At 48.3% G+C, this 15,837-nt stretch overlaps 1 protein-coding gene across 2 annotated transcripts; it reads right to left on the bottom strand.

The window, feature by feature from the left end:
* Positions 1–446: 446 nt before the first annotated feature.
* On the bottom strand, positions 447–15,748 carry MAPK13 (mitogen-activated protein kinase 13). 2 transcript variants are annotated; one of them, XM_072844533.1, is made up of 13 exons: positions 15,238–15,748; positions 13,234–14,180; positions 9,249–9,378; positions 8,812–8,870; positions 7,579–7,687; positions 6,499–6,528; positions 6,011–6,058; positions 4,958–5,072; positions 4,514–4,585; positions 3,907–3,986; positions 3,481–3,559; positions 2,009–2,182; positions 447–1,648 (listed from the first exon to the last, which is right to left on the bottom strand). In XM_072844533.1, exons 2-13 carry the CDS (start codon positions 13,350–13,352, stop codon positions 1,569–1,571), a joined length of 1,095 nt encoding a protein of 364 aa, XP_072700634.1. In that variant the 5' UTR covers positions 13,353–14,180; positions 15,238–15,748; the 3' UTR covers positions 447–1,568. The 2 variants fall into 2 exon arrangements, with proteins under 2 accessions (XP_072700634.1, XP_072700633.1); XM_072844532.1 differs by having other exon boundaries at positions 454–1,648; positions 2,009–2,185.
* Positions 15,749–15,837: the final 89 nt, after the last annotated feature.

Below are 15,837 nucleotides of genomic sequence, written 5' to 3'. Positions count from 1 at the left end.
CAGTCCCACCCCTGTCACGCACAGGGACTCTGAGCATCTCAATTTCTTGTAGCTACCAAGAATTACTCACTAAATAAGTGAATGTATTAAAATTTGCATAGACAAATAAGAACTGCAAAACCTCACTGAAAGTGCAGTAAAGGCAATCTGTGAAGCTCTTATTCACAAGGATGTTTTCTAGCCTGTAGTGATTTGTGTGAGATATTCTATTTAATAAGATTATCTTAGATGCAATTTATAATTATGCTGACTGAAGGAGCTAATCTGATACCAAGAAAGTAAGATATCCAAAATTATCTTCTGTGCTCACTGAGTTGAATTCAACACAGTTGAACTGTGTTCCTCTTTCTGGTAATGCTAGATTGTTCACGCAACATTTTTATGCTCCCCCCCCCCCCCCCCATAGATGAACGTTTTGTTAGTTACTTTGAGAGCTGAGCCTTAGGACCGACAATTGACTATTTTCCAAACAATCGGTTTAAATGTCTCTTCATACTGAGGAACGAGCAGCCCTTAAGAGAGAACTGAAGCAGAGGATCCCTGGTTTAAATGATCCCGCAGAGCAGAAGGAATGAGAATATAAGGGGTCACATCGCTGGGCTGTGTAAGGAAACACCAGCCCTGCTGAGAGATAAAGGCAGCCTGGAGCAGGCAGGGCGACTCCAGGGAGAGCGTGCCCAGCGAGAGATAAGTGTGGCGAAGAGAGAACGGTTGGGGAAACCAGGCTGAGCAGAAAGAAGGGGCAGCAGGACTGTTTGATAACCCAGCTCTTTGGGATACACCGTCTATCAATGTGGGAAAGCGGCCTTGAATTCCCGGGATATGTTTGCAGCTAGCAGTGAGGAGACGACAGCACTGGTCAAAACCCAGGGAATGAAATAAGCAGAGCGAAAAAAAAAAAAAAGGAGGCAGCGGCTGTCTGGAGGGGGAAACACCCTAGCAGGGAGTTGTGTGTATAGCAAGAGTTTGGAGCTGCTCTGAACACGATCCCATGATCGACTGGATTCCCACGGTGTCCTGGAGCCGACACCGTCCCAGCAACCTCACTGTGCTGGCTGCTGTTTGACCACTCAGGAAAGGGGACACACTCAGAGCTAGATTGGATAAAGTCTTGTTACGCTGAATTTCACTATTTCTGATTATTTTGCTTGGGACTCACTTCCCAGACAATTTTACCTTTTTCTTTAGCTTATCCATAATTAAAGTACTAAAACCTGTGCTTGGAAAGGCTAATGAGAAGGGAGCAATGAAACCCCTGCTCTCTCAAGTTGACAAATATGAAAAGAAAAAAACAAAACCAAACAAAACCAAAAAACCCCCCAAACACCAGGTAAAATTCTCCCACTTAAAAGTTTCAATGCGAATATATTTATCTTTTGTGTTGAAAGCTGTTTGGGGTGCTTCCCCCTTTAGTAGAACAAGGTCCAATGCCCACAGCATGGTGTCATCTTTGTGTTTGCACACAGCGAAGTCCCACAGGCCAAACGATGGCCACCAGCAAGGCAGCGTGGAGTAAATCCGATCCGTCATCCAGGAGAAGTGAATCCCAGCCACGGCCGCACTGGTCGCTATAATGACATCCCACTTCGCTTCTTTGAGTCCTTCCGTGCAATGGGACTGAAGGACAAGATCTCCTTGTAAATATGCTCTTGAAAAACAGAACAAAATAATCGTGAATATCACTAGCGTGTGTGATTTTAGAGGACAGAAATGAAAGTTTGACTGTTATACATGCAGAGAAGAGGTATTCAGTGGAGAGGATACGGCAGGTACAAGCCGGGAGGAGGAGACAGAAAGCAGAGAGGCAAAAAACAAAAAAAGAGTCTGCCTGAAGAGATGAAGGGATCTTTGCTGAATGCATAAAAGCAAGAGCAAGGAAAGGGAGATGTGCACGATCATCGAGGCACCAGCAGGCAATCGCAGCCTTACTCAGCATGTGCACAGGAAAGAGAGAGAGGCAGGAAAGTCCCGTGCTAGACAGGGACTTCAAAGAAGATAAACTTCTTACTTCTCCATTCATCTATCGAAAGCTTTTCATGTTCCAGAGAATCATCATAGGACTGTTGTGCTTCCGTCTCCTCCTCGATGTCTCGGAACTGCTCAAAATAGGGGTGAGCCAACGCCTCCGTCGCTGTAAGGCGCTTTTCCACATCCAGCTGCAACATCTTGTCAAGGAGGTCCACTGCTGTAGGAGAAGACAGGGACAGGGCTAAGCAAGGTGCAATGGAGAAGAGGCATCCTGTGCATGAACCCTGCAAGTCATGGGCCTAGTGTTTCCAGTACTACATCTCCAAACCTGAAAATGAAAGATTCCTCAACCTGGCCAAGGTAGCTTGGAGCTCCCGTCAGTGGGGATGAAAAACCTGCCCACCAGCAGCCTCAGGGAGTTCTTGCTAACAGAAGTGGAGGTGTAAATTGTGCAGAAATAACAAATTAGTCTTAAATAAGCCTTGCTGCATGGAGGGGGCTGCAAGAACTTAAACAACGAGCCAGTAACTTCAAGATATTTTTCAGTTTTAATCATTTGCTCTCACTCTGACCCCCGCAACTCAAAGTAGTCTTAACATGAGTAATCTATATAGAAATCTATACATCCCTGGTAAACAGGAAGGCAGGAAACTCAGATACCGACGAGTCTGTCAACCTCGCTCCCTCTTGGTTTTAACAGCTTAATGCTTTCTTTCTTTCAGCTTTTAGAAGAGTTTTGCTTGCTCTCACCTCTCATCTACTTGGGAAAAGAGCTCCTGTAAGAGATCAGTTTTTTACCCTGAAAATTGCACATTTCAGCTGCCGTTAAGTATTGATAGATCCAGGTATTCAACAAACAGCTATGATCTAAGCTGTACTCAAAAAAAAGTAAAAATAAAATTACTGGAGTGGACTCCAGGGGCTCTCTTAGCACTTTATCGAAACCTATGTTACCTTAGATGTGGGGCTGGGAAATAATAATGAAAAAAGAAGAGCTGGTTTGTTTATCTAAATGCTACTGATCATAATATCACCTGCTTGGCTACAAGCAACAACCTCAGGAAGCCAATATCAGCCAAAATTCATCCCAACTGTCATACCAAGTGCAGCTGATACATGCAAATGTCCTAATCCTGTAATTTGCATCCCACAACGTAGACATCCTGTTATATCCAGCACCTGCTCTCTTCTGGCTTGTTGATACGAGAGTCAGAAGTTTCTCTCTTCCTTAAATGTTGTATGTTACAGGCCATGTAATTTGAAAATTAAATAAATGAAAAAAAATCAAGTAAATGGCCGAGAACAGCAGAACATTGCCATTCTAATGCCAATAAAGAACACTTTTGCTTTTATTTCATACATATTTGCCCTGGGGAGGGCAGAGGCACAACCTGCAAGGGAGAAAGTAGCAAGAAGTTATGAGAAAGAGGAGAAAGAAAAATTGCAGCTGTGGCGGTCAGCCTGCCTCCTTTCCAGCTGTGAACTCGTGAGAAGTGCTGGAGGATTACTTACCCTGTGGATTGGCTTTGGGGAAAAGCACAGACAAATCCTTCTTGGGGATTTTAGGAAGGGACTTGATGTAACTCTTAGCCTGAAAGAGAAAGGAAAGCACAGACATTTACTGCATGTGGACAACTGCCAGGGGGCTGGGAAATACAGCTCTCGAGTCTCATGGCTCAGATGAGCAAAGGCAAATGAAGAGAGCAGCAAGTGTCACATTTCAGTGACCAGTTGGCAAGGAACTGTTTCTATCAGTCGAGATACAGAAATATTCCTGCTTTAAGGGCCAAACTGGAGAACAGATCTTCCTTGCCCAGGGGGAAGACTGCTGTCGCTCGTCTTCTCTGCTGCTGTAGAAGCAGCACGTCTCCCATCTCAAAGACACAGCTGAGTTAGCCTCTCCCCACCACAACCTGAATCCACAGTGAACCTCCTTACCGCTTTGTCCTCCAGCTTCTCCACGAAGTCTTCTCCTGGATACCCTGTTACTTTCAGGATCTGAGTCAGTTGATCTAGGTCTGGCAGGCTGCGTTAAAGATCACCCGTCTAGGAGAGAGCCCTGGACACCACCCAACAGCTCAGCCTGCAGGCTGGGTGCAGGAGAGCCCAAGGACCCGTGGGAGCTACGAGTAGGTTATGATACAAACCCAACAGAGCCACACAAGTAGAGACTCATTAGACTGGCAAGGAGAGCTCCAAGGCTCTCTTCCCGGGATGCCATTTTCATCAACGGATAATTCTGCTGGCACAACTCCGCCAGGGCATGTGCCCCTAGGTTTGGGGATGGAGCTGTGGCCACGCGAGGTTAGACTGCTGATGTAGAACGCACGTGGCCAGCACAGAGGTGTATTTCTAAGGGTGGCTTGGCCCCATCCGATCTTCTCTCTTTTTTCCTCACCAAAAAGACCCGCTGGTCTCTGCGATTACCTCCTGGTAAACCAGACTGACACCTATTTCTCTCAGTAGCCTCATTCATAAAAGCCCTTTCACACATGCCAAGAATTATTTACCCCTCCCAGGAAAAAGGTTCAGCTTGAAAGGATACAGTCTTTTCCTTTAAACAGCGTTTTCCCAGTCAGCATTTCTGCCATGATGCAGCCAATAGACCAGATATCCACTGTTCAAAGACAAAAAGGAGAAAAAGAAAATTTAAAAAAAAAGGACAGTAAAAAGGACAGTAAAAAGGAAGCAATGATTGCTGGGGCTGTTGCTTGCTTTGTTGCTTGCAGCAGGCACTGATTCAAATTTCATTCCCATTTTCCACCCTCCCCTGTTGTTTCTATGCTGCTAAAGTCTCTGCTTTCATAATTTCCCGCAGGCACTAGCTTTGGGAGTTGTGCAACAGCTCTGGGACTCACTCTGCTCCAGGGGACACCGATGATAAAGAAGAAAAACATCTGGAGGATTACGTGAGATTTGACCCAGGCGTGACAGCGGGATCCCTGGGCTTGTCACCGGACAGTCACACCACTGAAGCAAGGCAGCTCACCTGTCTGGTTGTAATGCATCCAGTTCAGAATGACTTCTGGGGCTCTGTACCAGCGTGTAACCACGTAGCCGGTCATTTCAGCATCAGCGTGTCTGGCCAAGCCAAAATCCAAGATCTGCAGTTCACCAAAGGAAGAGGGAGAAGGAAGGGCAGGAAAGAAAAGAGAAATCCTATGGGCAAGTGAGAATCTACTTCTAAGAGGAAACGAAGCAGATCCAATCAGATAATAACAAAGCTACAACTACACCACAGCCACCCATGGGACGGTTCAAAGAACTAACAGGTTTATCTTAATTCCACTGTAAATTGCAAGCCGGCTGCAAAACCAATTGTTGTGTGAAGACCCTACTGAAAGGCTCAGTGCTGTGTGCTACCTGGAAGGTCATTTCCTTTCTTGAAGCTTAAGTTTCAACTCGATGAGCTTTATTTAATTGTGTTGTTCCATAACCTGGCGGCAAAGGCATGCTCCCAGGCCACCACGACTCACCCTTTCCTATAAAAACACCTTGCAGCTGACAGGGGATGGCCTCTCCCCTCAATACTGGAGATGAGCATAGCTTGACCCAACCTTTGCAGGCAAGGAAGCCATTCCCTGTAATATACATTCCAGCGAACGCATGCTAGAGCGCCGCACCAGCGAGCTGCAAGCAAACCCTTCAGAGCAATACTGAAAATAACTTTGTCTGGAATCACAACCATCATGCTGATGAGAACCAAAGGGTAACTGGGGTTGAATCCAGTTATCCTTCAGGGATCATTCACCCAACGCGACTATTGCTCAGCAGCATTGAATTTGTTTAGGAAGTCGTTACAAACTGCCATGCTGCAGGAATTACGGGGACAGGATGTTCATTCCAAGTCTTGGGCCCTGATTCAGCAAGTTACATCAGCAGGTGAGTATTTCCCACTGCCTGCAACTGCCAAGTAATGAAACGCCTTGAACTGAGTCTCGGAAGGCAAGAGGAAACATGACGGTGCCGAATTCCTGCTGGCAGAGCAGTTCCTCCACGATCTGATATGCTACATGCTACAAAGGGGTGCTTTTCCACCTACCTTTAGCTGACAGTCTTCGTTCACAGCCAGGTTGCCTGGCTTCAGGTCCTACAACAGACAAGAGCAGAATAATAAGGATGTTTTGATTTGCAACGCATCAACGTGAGCCTCAGCCAAACCTCTGCTTGCCTTTGATGGGATCCCATAACATCCCGAGTCCAGTATGGATCCAGCAAAGACACCATGCCTGCTATACTGTACAGCTTTAGATTACTATTTTATTTTTTCTGAAACAGGTTTAGTTCAAAAAGCATCATAAAATGCTTCACAGCTCATCAGAAAAATACAGCATTTCCTCAAAATGCTGCACAAATGAGCAAATCTAAACACGTACAGGGTGTGGGAGGGAAAAGAGGGAGGACGCTAGAGGGACCTTAGAGCAGACAAGGCTATTAGTGAAACGATGATTAGGAATTTATTAACTTTACGATCAAGCTGTGTTTCTCCTAGACAGACAAAAATCAGAGTAACAGCGCACATGAACTTACCCTGTGGATGATGCCGGCTGAATGAATATACTGCAAGAAAAAGAGAAGCCACGTGATCACCAGCAGACAAGACTTTCTGTTCTCCAGCAGAGAAACAAGAGCTACAAACAAGACCTTGCTGACAACACAACTCTGCAGCCTGCTGCAGGCCCCCGGCCCCAGGGCAGCACTTTGAAAAGAAATCTCCACACTGAATTTCTGACAGTATTTGCAATTATATTGCCAGTCTAAAGAAGAGGCATAGAGCAGAAGAGGAGGTATAGAGCAATAGTTCCTTACAGCGAATAAACTAATAGCTTCAAACTATCAAAGGATTACAGGTAGGAACATGGTCAGTAGACGACATGAAAACTTCATTGGTTTGGGTGTTAAGCTATGTGAAAAAAAAATCTCATAATTAAAACACAAAATTAGAAATCAGTTGCAAAAACTGACTACGTGGCTTTTATCACACCAGTTAAACCTTCTGCGTGTTCTTCCCCTCATTATTTAAACTCAAGATAACAGTGATCTGGGGGAAGGTGTTATTAAGGTGAACTCATTAATGCCTGTAAGCCACTGCTCTGACTCCAGGTGAAGGATTTGAGGGCAGCATTAAGACATTGTCTCTGCATCTCAGGGTTTGCAGTGATTGCCTTCCGCTCTCTCAAAGCCAGTTAAAGCAGCATATTCCTTCCTTATTCTACTGAAGAGAAAATAATTCCCTCTCTCTTCTCCCCCAAGAGCCTCTGTTAGGAATTCAGCAGAAGCTCCCTTTGCTACCAGCCTCTTCCTTTCTACGCAGAGTTTTGCTAAGGGTTGGGGCAAGTCAAAGAGTGACGCAACCGCTGCCACAGAAGAACCATCGCAAGGTCTGTGACTGCTGATTGCTTCAATACCCGATTGATGTGAATGAGCAGTCATTTGGATTGATGTGTGCTGGAACAAGAGTAGTTCAACAGCAAGTATCTGTTCTCAGGGGATGCCATAAACCCCCAAATCTTCCCATACAGTGTTGGAAGGGGGTTTTGTTATGGTCAACGCAGAGGTGACGTGTAGAGGAGACATGGGGAGATACTGAACTCCTCCAGACCCACCTACCTTCAGCCCTTTCAGCATTTGGTAGACCAGGTACTGGATCTTTTCATCACTGAATTCATGTCCCATGATCTTTTGTAAATCTGTCCGCATGTATGGCATCACCAGGTAGCTAAAAGGCAGTAAGACAAGGCCCTGAGTCTAGAAGAAAAACATAGGGAACCAGGCTAGCCTTGTTCTCACTTGGTTTTTTCCTATGGCTTTGTAACTTACTGTAACTAAAACAAGTTATTGTGACGCTGTTCCTGGCTAACTAGCATAGGCTGCAGTGATGCTGGGATTTTGACTTGCTCTGAAAATTGCCCTTTCTCCTCCACTCAAATCAGATATCTGTAAGTAAGAACAAGGATCTTCCAAACTTTAACGATCCTGAATTAGTTTACTTTAGACCTCAAGTGATACTCAATTCTGGACGGCTTTACACCACCTGGAAGCTGAAACATCTTGCACAGCTTTAAAGAGTCTTGCAAAACCGCTGCGTTGGCTCCCAAATTTATCTTTGTTATGTTCTCCAGCCCTGCCTCGGAAGACAACATCTAGCTTCCTTCAGTCTTTGGCCTGCCTGCTGAGACTGCTAATTAGTTGACGGTCTTCCAGCAGAAACTGCTCTGAGAACCTTCAAACACTTTTCCTGCAGGCTGCTAAATACCCAGCCATCAGCCGAAAACCCAAACCCAGGTGTACGCTGTTACGCTGTTCGTGCCTAAGGGTGGGGAAGGGAAAACGACTCGTTCAACCTGACCATCAACACTGACAGAAATGCCAAAAACAAATTAAAAAAAACCCAACAAAAAAAACCCCACAACAGTCAGAATCAAGACGAAAAGAAAGCCAGATCTTTAAAATTCCCAGTTTAATTCCCCAGGGCCTGATGAAGAATACTTTTCCCATTCTGAGTGCAGCCTCTTAGCTCAGCAGTCACACAGGCAGTGCGTTAGCAAGTCATGCTACATGTGACGCCATGGAATGTAATGCCTTTTCATTACATACGTTGGTCCATATACACTGTGAGCATGGCATGGGAACTGTTTATGTATTCTGGGTGTTTTAGCCACGGGAACTGACTTGTGCTTTTGATTCTCCTTGTTACTTGGGGATGTCTGGCTTTAGTCTGGCCCCTTTTCAACTCAGTCTGTTGGGCTGCACCTCAACCTCATCCATTACCCTAATGCTAAGTCCCAGGTGTCCTGGGCAATGGCCGAGTCTAGACAGAGGGAACGCAAACTCCAGACTTACAAGTTCTGGAATCCCTGGTAGGAGGCAGCGGAGGTGAAGACATCAAGCAGCCCAATGACCTGATGGAGAAGAGAAGTCCACCTTTAAACCTGGAAAGCATTTGCTGTGCACGTGGGACTCAGGTAGCAGCTCTCCAACGGCACACGTACACGGATGAGCACAGAGAACTCCATGTGAGGAATCCGAGGACTCCTCGCTATGCTGCGCAGCTGCTTTTCCTCTTACTAATACACGGGAGCACCCATTACACATCTGCTTCAGCCTGGTGCCAACTGGGCACAGCAGACAGGTAGCAGTTAAACGCCAAGACTGCCTGCATGTGTCAAATGTCAGGACCTCTCAATTAAAATAGAGGTGATGCCACCAGGAAGGACTTGCTCCCAGGTGGCAAGAAAACCCCCTTCTTTCATCAGGAATGGAGAGAAATTAGTACTTACGTTCTCGTGTTGCATGTGCTTCAACAGCATGAGCTCTCTGTACGCTCTCTTGGCAAAGATCTCCGACTGGAACGGGCGGCAGAGCTTCTTGATAGCCACTTTCTCCCCTGTCTTCTTGTCTATGGCTGAACTGCGGCAGACAAATAAAACCCAGTTCTGACATTGAAAAATTTGTTAAAACATACTGCCAATACCAAAGGTCTTCTCCTAGACAAGAGCTAATTCTGGAGCTCGCAGAACAGCAGCAAAGAAAGGCCCCTTGAGAAACCCAGTGGAGCTCTGCACACACAGATGTTACCCTGTATGACTTTGGGCAGCAGACCACAGCCCGTGCTCTTTGGAGGACTAGGTGGGATACCGAGCAAAGTATTAGCGGCTCGTCTTTATCCCCCTTAACCTGCAGAAACAAGCTGGAGCTAACAGAGCCATGAGAAGAGGGAAACACAAATGGCTAAAGGTCAGGATTAGTTCTAACTCTGCCTTCTCCTTCCCTAACGCATGGAGATGGGGGAATAAAGCAATTTCTGCTTTGCCATCTGCTTGGAGGTTGTTGTCTTTTAAGGTACGTCAGCCGCCTTCGCTGTGTTCTGGAGCAAAGACAGCGGATGCCACGCACTGAAAATACAGGCTGCTCAATGAATTCTCCTGCATTTACAATCTTTGATGCTATACGTATGCTTCTGTGTAAAAGCAGGTCTGGCTGAAAATGAGAGTCTTCTATAAAGCTAATGAAAACATGGTACAACAGCCGTCGCTGAAGACGTGACGTGTTATTCCCTCTGGTAACATTTATCGTTTGCGGCTGGATAGGGCGATCCCGCCACACTTTCTCTGCTTCTGGAGGCTCTTTGATCAGGCCCCAGGTTTTGCCAGATAAGAAGTGGGGAGGGAGGTCCTCAGGCAGAGATAGCTGTAATTCGGGATTCTCGGTGGTGTTTTCCAGGGGGGGTCTCGGTGCACCCCATTACACATTGGTGCCTCAGCCCTTCCTTGACCCCTCCAAGAGGCAAACAGATGAAGAAAGAGTTTCCCCTGCCAAATCACGCTGTGGGTTTCCAGAGCAGTTCTACTTTGTAAATCCTTATCTCCTGGGGAAGCAGAAGGGCTATAAATCAGCACGTTCAGTCCCACGGCTGCTAGCTGCACAGGGTAACTGAGCCCACGTGAACGCTGGCATTAGCACTTTTCCTGCATCCTCCAGCCTCACACAGACACACTTCCCCTGCTTCCTTCTCCAAAGGGACGCGTGATTCACCCCGCCAAGGTCCCCGACTGCCAGGCTCCAGCCACTGCTCCTTCCTCGAGGCTCTCGGAGGACCTGAGACAGGGAGGGGCAGGTACCATAAAGCTGTAAAGCAACGTTACCGTGACCTCCAGGGCCATCACTCAGAGGCAAGACTTCATAAATAAACAGGGAAATGCCTTCTGTAATAACGCAATCAAATGGTGCATTTTGCTGGGTTTAGGGCTGATCGCATTAGGAGAGGTGGGAATATCCTGCTCCGCGTGGCTTTCCCTTCGGTTCAATGCTGAGGAGGGTTATCAGTTCCTTGCTGCAAGTCTTGGAAGTTTCTTGCACAGCTTTCTCCGAGCGTCCGCCACAAGCGATCAGTTGTGGTGCGTCCTCCGGCAGTCTGGGCTATCAACAGCTCTCATCACCCTCCCCAGTACCATCGGGCAATCTCCCCACTCTTGGCCACGAAGGTCCCTTCCAGTTGCTCTAAGTTGTGCATGATGAGAGCAAAAAACATCCTTTGGGAGCTTTGGTACAACGGCGATTTTGTCAACGCATTCAGCTGGGAAAAGCAAAGGAAGCACAGGAACAGCTACACGAGGCAGCTTCAGCGCCGAAGATGCCACAGGGCATCTTAGGAGGACAGTGAAGAGTTGTCTCAGTTTCAGGACTTCAGCAGGTGTCGGCAGAGGGTAAAGTTTTCTGAGGAGCCAGGGAAGTAAGATGAAGGAACTCGGACCACGTAGCCAAGCAGCTTCTGCAGAATTCAAGGCAGATTTCCTAATCCGAGGGTGTGTGTTCTTACCTGCCTTCCCAGCTGCTGGCCTACAGAGCATCTAACCCCACCACTCAACGCAGGAGAGTTGGGGTGATGGAACTTCAGCCTGCCCAGCACAAACAGCATTACTTTCACCCTCACCATGAGGCACAGCTAAGAGTTAATTCGGCTGACACAGCTGGGAGAGCCCACCATGTTCTTTCCAGCACAGTTTTCATGAACAGCTGAAGTTTGGGATAACACCAGGCAGGCTGAGCTGTGTCCCTGCCTCGGCTGGCTCAGATTGGCAAGACCAGAATCGGAGGGGTCAGAAGACTCTTCTTCCACAATTATATTCAGCTGGAAGCCAAATCACTACAGATTTTGGCAGAATTAATGAGGGAAGAAAGACATCTTTGCTGTTTTTCCTGAGTTAGTTTCTCAGCTGCTCAAGGAGGTGTGAAAGCCAGCAGCTCCGAGTAACACTGCGATAGGAAAGCTTCCCAGCAATTCCCAGCAGAGGACAGCAAATCCTAACTCCACAGGCTTCCACCTCTGCTTTGTACCGGAATGGGCACCAAACCCTCCCTGCTGAGCACTGTCCATGGGATACCACCACCCCCGGGCCCGGGGCTGCTTTAACACCCATCCCTCCCTCCGAGAGCAGCCGAGACTTTCACAGGGACCAGTAAAAGATTTGTCTTATTGTTGTTTGGTTTTTTCTGGTGGGCAAGGAAACTTTGCAAGGATTTCCCTCTTCCCTTCTTTGTCCTGTCTTTATTTTCTTTTAGTCTTCCTGCTTTCCTTTATGATAAAAACCAGAAACCACTGTAGAAATATATATTAAAAAAAATAAAGTTTAGTCTTGCCTAATTTTGCAGGACTCATTTAAGCGTCTCAGAAGCTTAAATGCACCTGGCCAGCGAAGTGGGGAAAGGAAACACTGGGTGCCTCTTTGTAAATCGGCAGCCAGGGGACAAGGACAGAACCTGGGAGCCAGGGCTCCTGGATCCGTGCCGACAGCCGGCAGATAGACTTTGCCCAACACCTACAAAAGAGGACACACCTTTTTTTTTTTTTTTTTTTAGCTCAGCGTGTTATGAAACAAGGGCTCCGTTCAGATCCTATCAATGGGCTGCTTCATGGTCAACCTTTCAAAAAGTCGCCCGTCTCCTCTGGTTCGCCAATGTAAACCAAACAAGATCTGACTTCTGCTTGCTCTCGCTACAGGCACCTTTGCCCAACTGATTAATTAACAGCAGCTCGTGCTGCTCTCTCGTAGGCTGAGGATTATCATCATCCGGGAAGGAAGTCCCACTCTGTTACTGATCCTGGTTTACAATCATTTCTATCTATTTTATGATTTCAAGCTGGAAGCCGTCTCAAGGTGGGGGTCGTGTTGTCCAGCTCCTTTCCCCCAGGCAGCCCAGCATCAGCTGCCTCGGACTAAGCAGCCGGGACACGCTGCAGCCACCCCTCTCCCCGGAGAGTCGGTGCTTTGTTCCAGCACCCAGCTTTCTTATCCTTTACAAACTGCTTTCAGACACCCAGGTATTTCTCCCCCCCTTTGCTGCCAGCCAGAAATCCTCCCTTAATGCAAGCTCAACACCAAGGCAGCTCAAAAGCCGCCTCACCCCCAACATCGAGGTGACACCCCAAGCTGCCTCGCTGCACCTGGCAGCCCTGCCTACCTGGTCCTCCAGCCGCTGCCTAGGGATGCCCGCCGAGGCGAGCTCGGGTGGGAAACTTTCCCCTCTCCGCCCACCCAGGGCGACCACAGGAGGAAACATCTCTCTCTCTTCAAGCGACCAAGTCTCCGACCCGCTGCCCGCACCGGAGCAGGAGACAAACCACCTTCATCACACATGCAAATGGGCCTTTCCTAATGGAGGGGTGCCGGCAGGCACCTCCTCGTTTCCCCCCCGGCGTGAAACTTTAAACACCCCCAACTCGCCCCTCGCTGCTGCCCGCGGTGCAGGCAGGACCCCACTCACCACACCGAGCCGTAGGCTCCAGACCCCACGGGGTGGAGGGACGTGTATCTCCTGGGCAGCTCCCAGAGGGTTTTGTTCACCTCCTGTCTGTAAAAGCCTCTTCTCCTTGCGATGTTCATCGCCCGGCGGGTGCGGGACTGCAACCCCCCCAGAGTACTGCAGTACGGGAGGGCTTCTGGGGCGAGAGCGGGACAGCGAGGCCTCCTGCGCTGGTAAAAAAAGGCTCTAGCGAGTTTGCTTCTCTGCTTTCAGCTGTTGCGAGCGTGAAGGGACATGTCTTTGGGCCCTCCTCCCTCCGCCTCCACATTGGCGGAGGTGAGGCATCAGGCTTCCCGACACGCCTCGGTCTTGTACAGGTGCCTCTGGACTCTGCTACAGGAGCTGAGCACCCAGCCCCGCAGCAGGCACACCGCCGGGAGCCCCACCGTCACCTGCAGCTCTTGCTCTCCTGTTTCCACCGGACCACCAGCAGAGAAATGTCCTCCTGGGGCTCGAAGGGGGCCTCATGAAATCCCCGCTCTGAACAAGCGGATGAGTAAGGACTTGTCGAGCCGGGGAATCTGAGGGACAAGCCACAACGCCTCGTCAGACAAGCAAGGACATTCTTCTTTCCAGCCGATGGAGGACAGCTCCAGGCTCGTGACGAAGGACACCAGGGTGTTACATCCACAGAAGAGCAAGCGATGGTGATTTTCTCCCAAGCCTGGTTTCCCAGCACATCAGGGACGTGGTGAAAGCAGGCTGAGGGTCTCCACCTTCGTCCAGGCGGCTGCAGCGAGGAGGTTCAGGAGCAGCCACGAGATGGGACCACCCTGAGAACTCTTCATGCCCCAGGCTTTGCTGGGTCTGGTTTCATCTCTAACCCCCTTCTCGGGTCTTCCTGGACAGCGCAACGCCCACGTTCGCTGCTGTGCCTGCTGGTACCACGCCAGACCGGCAAACCCAGCCTGTGAGAAGGTCCGTTCCTGGTAAGCAGAGAACACCTCGACATTCTGCCCCGACTTCAGGAGGCTCAGGTGGGGCTCCCACACAGGAGGTAGGTGCATCCTCCATACTTTCCAAAGGAAGTGACTAAGCTGCGCCTTAACGAGCCAGCCCAGCTGCTTACACCGTGCTCTACCCCACCAGCCTTCAACCCTGCCTGTAGCCTAATCCGCAAAGGTGTCCCCGCTCCGAGCACATCTGCGCAGCAGGATTAGAGCCAAAGTTACCTGACAAATAGGAACTGCTGAAAAAGCACCGTCAGGGTTTTAGGAAAGACTCGTGTTACCTGCTTACAGGCAACCGCTGCGATACATATTAACGTTGGCCCTTACGTCCTTCAGATAGCCACGGTAAGGTCTGCTGTTTTATGGAACAGAAACTAGGGACGAGGTGCTATAGCCATTTTTTAACCTTGCTTATGTATATACATGTAAATAAGCCCTGGCTATAGCAACAGCAGGGTCAGGAAATGCACCAACAACTGGCTCGGTTCTATAAATACATCTGTGAGCAAGAGGTGTTAACAGCAAAAACTCCTGGTACATAAGCAAACGTGTAACTCACTTGTCATTTTATGAACACAACTCTTGCTCAACTACGTGTGCACACGCAGGTAATCAGCGCACAATTAAGGAGTTCTAAATATCTAGGGCATGACTTGGCTTAGACAGATGAATTAATTCAAGTGACCGATTCAAATCCAATAGGAAACCTTGAGTTCAGTAACTTGATTTTGTAGGTGTAGTTTATTTTTTGCCCCAATTCAATTCTCACCAATTTTAGGGGGGTTTTTTTTGCTAACCAGGATATATTGTAACTGAGCTCATTCAGGAATTGCGTATCTTGGTTTGGTGGATTTTTTTTTTTTCCCTCCCAGAACACAATAAATGACAGGTCCTGTTCAGGCTCTTTCCCCTCTCCTCTCAGTTTTGTACCAAGGCAAGCAGAAGGTGAAAACAAGCAGGGAGGCAGCTACCACAGAGTTGACAGAACACCCCATTTATTTTTCTTTGTACTTACTCAAATGAGCTGCTGCACAGCTCAGAGGGGAGCGTACCTGTCGTGGGTATCAGCTACCTGACTTGGATCAACACGAACCGCCCGGTTTTACCAAGGCCTGGGAACTTCTGTTATCGAGGCTTTTGTTAGTGTGAAGACGACAGCTTTGGTCAGTCATTCTTCCGAGTGAATGGCACTGATACACAACAGAAGTTGGAAAATCTCCACTATGGAGAGCCACGATGCTCCTGCTCCCATAAACGCCCTTCCACCACCAACTAGATGGCAGCTGAAGAGGAAAAAAATCACTTTTAAATAGCAAACAAACACAAACCAGTACTACTGGGGAAGGGTCCCAGGTCCGGGCAAGTGCAGAACACTGTTGTGTTGAGTAAGCACTTCCCTATACTAAACAAAAAATAAAAATATTTTTTCCTGTGTCCGCTACTCATGGTCAGACTCTAAGCTGGTTTTATATTGAAAGAATTCACTTGGGACAAATACGGACACAAGCCCAGTGTCAGCAGAGAGAGTCAATCATCAAGTCACCCGGCCTTGGCCCCCCGGCCCCAGCCATCACAGACAGGATCCCGTACGACGCAAGGGAGGAACTCACACCGT

This window comes from Ciconia boyciana, chromosome 23 (genome assembly GCF_034638445.1).
Source record: "Ciconia boyciana chromosome 23, ASM3463844v1, whole genome shotgun sequence".
NCBI lineage: Eukaryota > Metazoa > Chordata > Aves > Ciconiiformes > Ciconiidae > Ciconia > Ciconia boyciana.
This window is presented reverse-complemented; position numbering and strand designations above follow the sequence as displayed.